The sequence below is a fragment of the Citrus sinensis genome, chromosome 3 (genome assembly GCF_022201045.2).
Source record: "Citrus sinensis cultivar Valencia sweet orange chromosome 3, DVS_A1.0, whole genome shotgun sequence".
Lineage (NCBI taxonomy): Eukaryota > Viridiplantae > Streptophyta > Magnoliopsida > Sapindales > Rutaceae > Citrus > Citrus sinensis.
Genome location: NC_068558.1, coordinates 14,414,654 through 14,424,305, shown reverse-complemented (window position 1 = coordinate 14,424,305; position 9,652 = coordinate 14,414,654). Strand labels below are relative to the sequence as shown.

At 31.2% G+C, this 9,652-nt stretch overlaps 1 protein-coding gene across 1 annotated transcript; it reads left to right on the top strand.

Annotated features, from left to right (window-relative positions):
• Window positions 1–1,388: 1,388 nt before the first annotated feature.
• On the top strand, window positions 1,389–4,527 carry LOC102610061 (cytochrome P450 CYP72A219-like). The gene is made up of 5 exons (XM_006494950.3): window positions 1,389–1,717; window positions 2,560–2,777; window positions 2,880–3,124; window positions 3,416–3,803; window positions 4,014–4,527. Exons 1-5 carry the CDS (start codon window positions 1,441–1,443, stop codon window positions 4,437–4,439), a joined length of 1,554 nt encoding a protein of 517 aa, XP_006495013.2. The 5' UTR covers window positions 1,389–1,440; the 3' UTR covers window positions 4,440–4,527.
• The last annotated feature ends 5,125 nt before the right edge of the window (window positions 4,528–9,652 follow it).

Sequence of the window (9,652 nt, the reverse complement as noted above, 5' to 3'; positions counted from 1 at the left end):
TTTTTGAAACTCACCTTTAGATTTAATCCTCTAACGGCTTAGATGTATTTGTGAGGTTATTAACATTAAATACCCCAGTTGTTTATGCAAAATAAAAAAAATCAACAGTTTTACAATTTTGACATGTAAGTCCATAATATTTTAAATTTTTTTAGACTATTAAAATAGGTTTCATTAAATGACTTATTCGTACATTTATTAATATATATTTATATTAATAATTAATTTAATATATAGCTAAACATTGTATATTATTTACCACCCATAATTGACGATAAATATATATGATTATTTTTTAATTTAATATAATAACAACCAATTTTCTTTCACCCATGTGAGCAGTGTTAAGACATTATAACCTTTTTTTTTTCTCTAACACAAGAAATTTTACTATTTCAAATAGATGAAATGGAGAAAATATTAAAATGAATTTAATTTCATATTATATATAATTAATGTTTTATTATTTCCTTATAACATAATATTTATTTAACATACTATCAATTATTCGATTATGTAGAAAAAAATATGTTAATTTACTAATAAATAAATTATAGAGTGTTAGTTTATCAATTCGTAAAATTATTTTTGTTCATTTGAATAAGGATTTTGTATTTTTGGTTGAGTTTTTGCCCTTAAATAAAAAGAATAAATTAAATTGCACACTTAAATAAATTGACTTTTGTTATTTTACCCCAACATTTTAAATAGTCATTAGCACACATACATACGGTTAAGATATTTCATTACCTTAATTAAAGAAGGGTAAAAAAAATAAATCTAAACAATACTCCATTTTGAAATAATTTAACTATTTCTTTATTAATTTTTTTATAATTAAAACTAAGAGTAACAATTTTATTTTATTATTTTGTTTCCATATTAAAAATCATTTTAATTACCTTTTAATATTAATTATTTTAGGAAATTAAATAAAAAAATATAAATTTTTTATGTAAAACACATTAATTAGTTTTTCATATTATAAAATGTATAGTGATTTATAATAAAAATTAAATATGTATGTTTACTCTTGGATGTTCATATTGGATAATTATGTATTTATATATGGATGGCTAAAATGATCAGTGCACTACTCAGCAAGTCACTTCACACCGACTGGCAATTTGGTCATTTACTGCTGCACTTTATTTGACGTTAACTGCTTCAACAGTACTGTTAATAAATAAACAAATAAAGGTAAACCTTACATGTATGTAAGATACATTTTCCTCACATGAATAATGCATGTGTGAGATCCACGTATTATTCATGTGAAAGAAATATATCTTATATACATGTAAAATAAAAGGACCCACAAATAAATTTACTTGAACAATGACTTTGCTTTTGGGACAAAGGACGATGCCTTAATTATATATAATAAATGGAGTCAACAACGGCTTTGCAGTTTCCACGACAAGCATTGATGCGAGGAAAATGGAATTCTCAGCGAAATCAATAGCAGTTTCCATTGTCACTATAACAGTGGTAACATGGGCATGGAAAATTCTGAACTGGGCATGGCTGAAGCCAAAGAGAGTGGAGAAACAGCTAAGAAAGCAAGGTTTTAAAGGCAATTCCTACAGGTTTCTGTTCGGAGATGTGAGGGAACACGCCGTGTTGTCAAATCAAGCAAAATCCAAGCCCATCAGTTTTGAAGATGATATTGCTCCTCGTGTTGTTCCACTTTATGATCAACTGGTAAAGCTTTATGGTAAGTAATTTTCGGTTCCTAATTTCAACTCTTCAATTACTTTTATGTCAATCGGAAAGTAACCATTAAGGTCCCCATTCTTGCTTTGTGCTTGTTTAGGATTTTAATCAAACACTCTTACAGTCAATTGATCAAACTCAACGCCCAACTAAAGGTCTTTATGATCTGGATAATAGCCTCTAATTCTCAACTTTGTGTCTTAATCTTTCAAGTTTACAATTTCACTTATTTTATAAATTTTCTCTTGAATTTTTATTTTATCTACTCTGCTTTTTCCTTTCGGCTTAGGTGTATACAATAGTAAAGACAAATTACAAATGACAGAATCTCATAATTAGAGATAATGGAGCTGGGTTGGATCTAGATTTTTAGGCATACAGACGACACAAATAAAGACGGGCAATAGCCTAAGATGTGAAAAGCATGCTTAAGGCTTGCAATAACTTTTATTGTTTTCATAGTTCATAATTATTTTGTAATATTCTTTTATTTGTTACAAATTCTTTGTTTCTTCCACTGACCATCCGAGTTTGAATAACGAGAAAAATAAGAAGCTAGAAAATCTATCTAGATTTTAGCCTCCCTTAAAAACAATCTGCCGGCACTAGATCTTTGTGGCCTTATTTGAGCAACATACATTCATGGAAGCAAGATTTGTATAAAGTTGAATTTCAAATGAGAATTATAATTATTACTGTTCTTTTGGTAATAAAAAAATAATGTAGACAAGAGATTTCTATAAATATGTCTTTACAACCATTTGGACAAAGAAGAAACCGACTGTTATAAAACCCGTTGGACGCTTTATCTACCGCTCACCCAGGACATATTTGAAAATGCAGGTACAATTTGTTATTGGTGGATTGGCCCAATACCCATGATCAACATCATGGATCCTGATCAACTGAAAGAGGTATTTACGAAGGTCAATGATTTTCAGAAACCCAAATCTAATCCACTAGGAAAGATACTGACAACTGGACTGGCAAGCCATGAGGGTGAAAAGTGGGCTAAACATAGAAAGATTATCAACCCAGCATTCCACCAAGAAAAGCTCAAGGTTTTTTATTCATCTGTGCTTGAATATGTGTGTGTGTGTGTGTATTTGTACAAATGAAATATTAAATTCCATAATGCCATCATTTTATTGCTTTTGTTACAGCTTATGTTGCCTGCGTTTTACCAAAGTTGTAGTGAAATAATTAGCAAGTGGGAGAATTTGATGTCTACTGAAGGATCATATGAGTTGGATGTATGGCCTTATATTGTAAATTTGACGAGTGATGTGATTTCTCGAACGGCTTTTGGGAGCAACTATGAAGAAGGAATAAGGATTTTCCAACTCCAAACAGAGCTAGCTGATCTCGCCTTACAAGCTTTACAATCGGTTTACATTCCAGGATGGAGGTGCACAAAATAATCTCTAGTTAATTTGAAAACATATATATCACAAGTTATTTACTAACTCATTAATCATAAAGTTGAAAATTTACCTATGCTAATAATAAGTATTTGTCTTCTATTTCCTTAGTCTTTTTTGTTTTCATTTTCATAATTTATTTTAGACGTTAGCACTTTATAGTTTATAGTGTTGTAAATAGGTGAATTTGCATATTTTATAACATACGGACATTTCCACCTAAGAACAACAGTACCTTGTTAATCTATTTTTAGTAAATTTTTGCTGCTTATATATAGGTATGTCCCTACTAAGAGAAATAGAAGAATGAAGGAGCTTGACAAGGAAATACGAGTTCGGCTGGCAGATATCATCAGGAAAAGAGAGATAGCAATGAAAACAGGGGAAGCTGCAAAAGATGACTTATTGGGTTTACTTATGGAATCCAATCTCAAAGAAATTAAAGAACATGGAAACAACAAACTTAAAGGGATCAGCAGAGACGATGTTATCGATGAGTGTAAGCTATTTTACTTTGCTGGGCAAGAGACTACTTCAGTTTTGCTTCTTTGGACAATGGTTTTGTTGAGCAAGCATCAAGACTGGCAAGCACATGCAAGAGAAGAGGTTTTGCAAGTCTTTGGTGATAAGAAACCTGACTTCAATGGATTGAATCGCCTCAAAATCGTAAGTATATATAATTTTGGGATTTCATTGTGATCAATATTTTCATCATACAATTAATCTTAATAATTCAAATAATGAGAAATATCGACAACTAAATAATGTGATAGTTTCATATTGTCTATGCTGCCACAGCAGTTGAGATTAAAATGCTGAGATTGTAGGCGAGGTCTCTAGTATTAATCATTTTAATCATGTGTATGAATGTTACAGGTTCAAATGATCTTCTACGAGGTACTCAGGCTTTACCCACCTTTGCCTGTACTTTCTCGATACGTTGAAAAGGAAACGAAAATCGGGGACTTGATATTACCAGCTGAATCAGTGATCGCATTGCAAACTCTCTTGGTTCACCATGATAAAAAACTTTGGGGTGACGATGCAAAAGAGTTTAAACCTGAGAGGTTTTCAGAAGGAATTTCAAAGGCAACAAAAAATCAAGTTTCTTATTTCCCATTTTCATGGGGTCCTAGGATATGCATTGGACAAAACTTTGCCCTGGTTGAAGCAAAAATGGCTATGGCAATGATTCTACAGAACTTCTCATTCGAGTTGTCTCCATCCTATGTTCATGCTCCTCATGCGTTTATATTCCTCCAGCCACAACATGGAGCTCACCTGATTTTACGGAAATTATAGAGCTTTATAAACTCTCAGTTGCAAAATAAAATTCTTATGATCGGAAAACAATGTATCAGTTATGATAATATAGTATAAATTTGATAAATTAATACTTGATAAATTGATAATTTTGATTAAATAATAATTTTTTGGATCCCAACTTGAGTTCAATCCTAAGTTGGGCTAATGTAGTAAATTAATCATTTGATAAATTATAAGATAATAAAATTTTTAAAAAAATTATTTTCTTATAAGACACATGTATTATATAAATTAATAGAGGAGGTATGTGTAGTTATATGAAGAGAAATTTTATATGAACGTCATAAAATATTGTTAATTATTCTAAGCAATCATAAGGAGTAGCCCATAGATATCCGTATGAATGAGTTCTAACATGTCCAAAGTCTTGTTGGCATTAAATCTCCTTTTATTAGCTTGTTTCCCTTTTATACAATCAACATAAGCATTAAAATCTGTAAAATCTAAGGAGTAAAGAATTTCATCTGACCCAGGTCTTTTATTCTCCATCTGGAGATATAATCTAATCTCTTTGTGCCTTAACATAGCTGAATTCTCATTAGTTAATTTTCTTTTTATACCTCGTGTACTTACTTACAGGTATTCATTGAATAAAGCAATTGTGTCAGTCAAATAAAGATTGTCATGACCTGAGAAAGAACCGAAACCAACCAATTTTGAGTTATGCAACAAGCTGAATTTTCTATTCCCAAATGAATGAGAAAAATCAAATTTGTCCAAAGTAAGAATAAAAATCAAGTTTCATATAAAAGAAGGTACCATGAATGTTTCATCAAAATCCAAATAAAATCCAGTCTTTAATAATTATCTACATTTTTCAATTGCTTCAACTTCAACCGTCTTGTCATTACCTACATAGATATATCTTTCACCATCACTGAGCTTTTAACAATTCCGGCAACACTATATAGACAAACTTATGTGAGTTTTGCACTAGAATATATCCACCATGTATGAGTAGGTACTAAAGTTAAATTAACCTTAGAACAAACCAAATAAAAAATGTTTTTTCTTATGCCCTTCAGCTCCAGAGAGAGAAACAATGAGTACTTTTTAGATTAGTTATTTTTTTTTTTTTTTGAGATGTTTTTTTTTCTTTCCCTTGCCCATATACCTTATTGAAATTAAACTTGTAAGAGTGTATCTATTGCTGTTTTTTTTTTTTTCACTTTTGACAAACCTATTTTTAATGTTCGCAAAGAACTCTGCAGCCATAGTTATCTTTTCAAACATAGAGCCCCTAAATACATTTAGAATGTTTTTCTTTGTGATAATTATACACACACGATTTGATTCTCCCAACTTTTCAAATCTTTTTTTATCATTAAAAGTACTCTCATGCGTAAGAGGTGGGGGAGAATCAACCTCTAGCGCAAAGTCTAGATCCATGACTGTGAGAACTATTAAAAGATTCTTTTGTCATGACTTGAAATTAAAATCATTCAGCGTAGGAATAGAATTGATGTTGGCAGTGATATTAGCAAGAGTCATCACTGAACATAGTATAACATACCAATAAAACAAACTCATATAAGTTTCAAAACAAAAATAAATTTAAATAAAGGTAAACCCCTTCTTAAGATATTAGACACTTTATTAATATTTTATCTTTGGACAAATATATTAACTTGTAAGTGATATCTTACTGCAGTAATCAAACATTGATAATAAGAACATGCCCAATAATAAATCTTCCTTTGAGGCGATTTATTGTTCACATATAAAACTGAATAATCATTACATGTTTATTACTACAGGTGCATATGTAATAATGTTAAATATGAACCTTCCTTTGGGTCGATCGATGTTCACAAAAATTACACATATACAACTATTTATATTCCAAAACAAATTAATTTCCACGAAAGACGTCACTTTGATATGTGATTCTGTTAAATATGGACATTCCTTTGGGTTGATTGATATTCAGAAAATTAAACATACACAACAAATTAATTTCCACAAGAGACGTCACTTTGATAACATGTTCCTTCAATTAATTCATCTCAAATTATAAATACATATACCAATATCTAAATTTAAAATTGAAACAAAAATTACTATTAAGAAAAAAATTTAGGTCAAAGTTAAAGTCAATGGTCAACGATCAATTGTTGACTATTCCCCATTAACTGGTCGAGATTGGATAAAGTTGGTCAACTTCATTGGAATCCAAATCCGACTAAACCAGCCTAGTCGGATTCCGTTCTCCCTTTTTTTGTGTTCCTGACGCTACTTTTTCTCTAACTACTATTGTGGCGTGGCCGTGCCTTGCCTGAGCGGCAGCTACTGGGCACAAAAACTTGAAACAAAAAAGGAAAAAAAATAAAATTCCAAATTTTTTAATATTATTTTACTGAGTTTCTTGATTTAATTTTCTTAATATCAGAAGACAAGCATCAATTGTTTTCAATGATTTAACATGAAGAGATTCTGATACCGTTTGTTAGAAAATAATCAAGTTTTGGCCAAAATTGTCACCTAAATTACAGGAACATTCATGTTGTATCACTAAAAATCAATAATTGAATATGCAGAAGTGTATTTAAATCTATAATGATTAATTGTTCTTTAGAGTCGTGTGATTTGCCTTCAGATCAACACGTTTTCCATAGAGAATCCTTTAAATTTCTTTGTATATTCTTTCTGATAATGGGATGTTTGAAAATAATAGAATGTACATGTGACTTGGGGACTACAACTACTTATATTAATAACTTTTTTTTATTATCTTTAGGTATTTCTATTTCAGCCTGTTATAGAAATGGAAATTACATTAAGTCTTTACACATTAAAGACTCATACCACATTAGATACATTAAAGTCTAAATTACCAAAAACCTTAATAGATTATTATTAATTATGGTTTAACCTTATATGACAGTTCGTAATAAATAATCATTCACATATAAGCCCAACATTGGATTAAGGATCCAACAACTCTCCTTCCCATGTCATCAAACACCTTCCATTAAAAGAGCGTAACCTTTTAGACAACTAAAAGGTAAAGCTCTTCTTCACCAAGCTACCACAAGAGTAAACCGAAAGCAATCCAAAAATCAAAATGAACCCATCGGTCCATCACCAAACTGGCATATAATTCTTCACAGAGCTAGCCCTAATTGAAGGAAATTAAAATAGAATCAAACCCAAATTTGCATTTTTTATGCTTGTTTTAGAGAAGGAAAATAATGTTTTTTATGTGAAATTTTTTAAATTTAAAAAAACATTTGGTAGCTTGTTTTAAAAGAGTATATGAAATTGAAAAGTAGTAAAAACGCATTTAGTTGTTTGTCTAAAAATATAAAAAGTAATGAGAATTCGTTTGATATAACGTTCAATAAAAGACATTTTCTAACTATTCATCATTCAATACAAATAGTATTCTTTTTTTATTTTGTCTATTATTATTAGGGGTGGGCAAAATCGAGTTCGGATCGGGTTCGGATCAACTCGATCGGATTTCAGGTTGATCGGGTTGGAGAGGAACTCATCCGAACTCAACCCGAATTTTAGATCGGGTCGGGTCGGATCAGATCTAAAATTCGGATCAATTTCGGGTCAATTCGGGTTAAGGACAAAAAAGAGTCATTTGTGTTAATTTTGGGGTTGTTTAATAATTATTTAATAATTACAAGATCACTTTTATGCAATTAGTTCATTTTAGTCCATTTCCACTTTTCAGTGACTGTCATAAAAAATATATATAAATTGAAATAGAATTGAAAAAAGTTGTGAGCTTGGAGGATTTGGTGTCGTGAATCTCAGTCTCGGTCTCGTTGGAAGAACAACCATGGATCGCTTCGCGTGGGTCAAGCGGCAATGGGTTTCGTCGATGGCTCATGGCTTCACGGGTTTTGTCGGTGCCTACCGGAAAAGCAGATCCGATTGAAGTGAAGTGCAGCAACCGTCGATACAGCAGCAAGCAGATCCTGTTGTCAGTGCAGCAGATCTGGTCGAGTGGTGTGCTGCATGTGGCCCGCTGTTGTGCTAACCATCTGTAGTTTTGTTGTTGCGAGAAAGAAGACAATGAAGACTGAAGAGAAAAAAGAGAGTTGTTTGTGTGAGTTGTGAGAAAGAAGAGAAAGTACACGGAGAGTGTTGATGTGAGGTTGTGAGCCATAGTGTCCGTATCTGTTCTGTTTAGCCATTTAGTTTTTTTTTTGTTTTTTTGTTTGGAGCATTGAAGGATAAAATAAAAAAAGAGAACATCATCCTATTAGATAGACGACATACTACTTACAGACCAATTTTTTTACATTTATTTATTCTTTATTTTTTATTAAATAAAATTAATTTATGATTATCACTATATATTTTTTAATTTAATAATTAAAAGCTGGGCACGTATTATGTAAATTACTTTTATTCATTAAAATACTTTTAGGAAGCTCGCACGGAAAGAGACGGAATTTTCGTGAAAAAGGAAAGAAAGAACGTGAAATGAGATTTGTAGGTGTCCCGAGAAAGACAAACAACTGATATACATCTCTCTTTCCTTTCCCCCTCTCTCTCCCCCCCCCCCCCCCCCCCCCCCCCCCGCCCACCCCTTCCGGTTGTTCGTGGCCTACCTACCGAACATAGTTTCTTAATTTTTGTTCTTGAAAACGAAAAACAGCAAGTGAAAAACGTTTCCCAACAATCCCTCAACGTCGTACTCAATGCAATAAGTCTTAAAATGATAGCCACGTGATACCATGTAATTGATTTTTTTTTGAGAATACCATCTAATTAATTAAATACATAGTTTTTCAACATTTTTTCCATGGAATCATATAAGTCGGCCACGTGTCCGGGTGAAATGTGTCCAATACTCACTCACCTGGCTGTCATTATAAAAGAATTAGTCATTTTAACATTACGCTCTATGCATTAAATAAACTTTAAATTGTACGAAAATTTCTTTTCATTTCTTTTCTGTCGGAGTACGTGCATCTAATCATTGGGTTCACCTGCGTTGCAACGGGGTGATACCATACCCGTTTTTTGTTTTTAATTTAACTAATGTTAAATTTTATTGAGCACCATATACTCCATTTTATTCATAAGATATTACGAAATATTATAGTATTTTTTACTCACATATACTGAGAAAATTCTATTTAACACTTTACATTCTTTTTATTTATTATTTTTCATAAGTATTAAAGTATTTTTTTTAGAAGAGTATTAAAGTATTTATTTACTTA

Excerpts from the sequence above, each read along its gene's own strand:
- LOC102610061 (XM_006494950.3), top strand. The coding sequence starts at position 1,441 with ATGGAATTCTCAGCGAAATCAATAGCAGTTTCCATTGTCACTATAACA. Across the intron at positions 2,778-2,879 it reads TCCACCAAGAAAAGCTCAAG|CTTATGTTGCCTGCGTTTTA; the intron begins GTTTTTTATTCA and ends CTTTTGTTACAG. Across the intron at positions 3,804-4,013 it reads GATTGAATCGCCTCAAAATC|GTTCAAATGATCTTCTACGA; the intron begins GTAAGTATATAT and ends TGAATGTTACAG.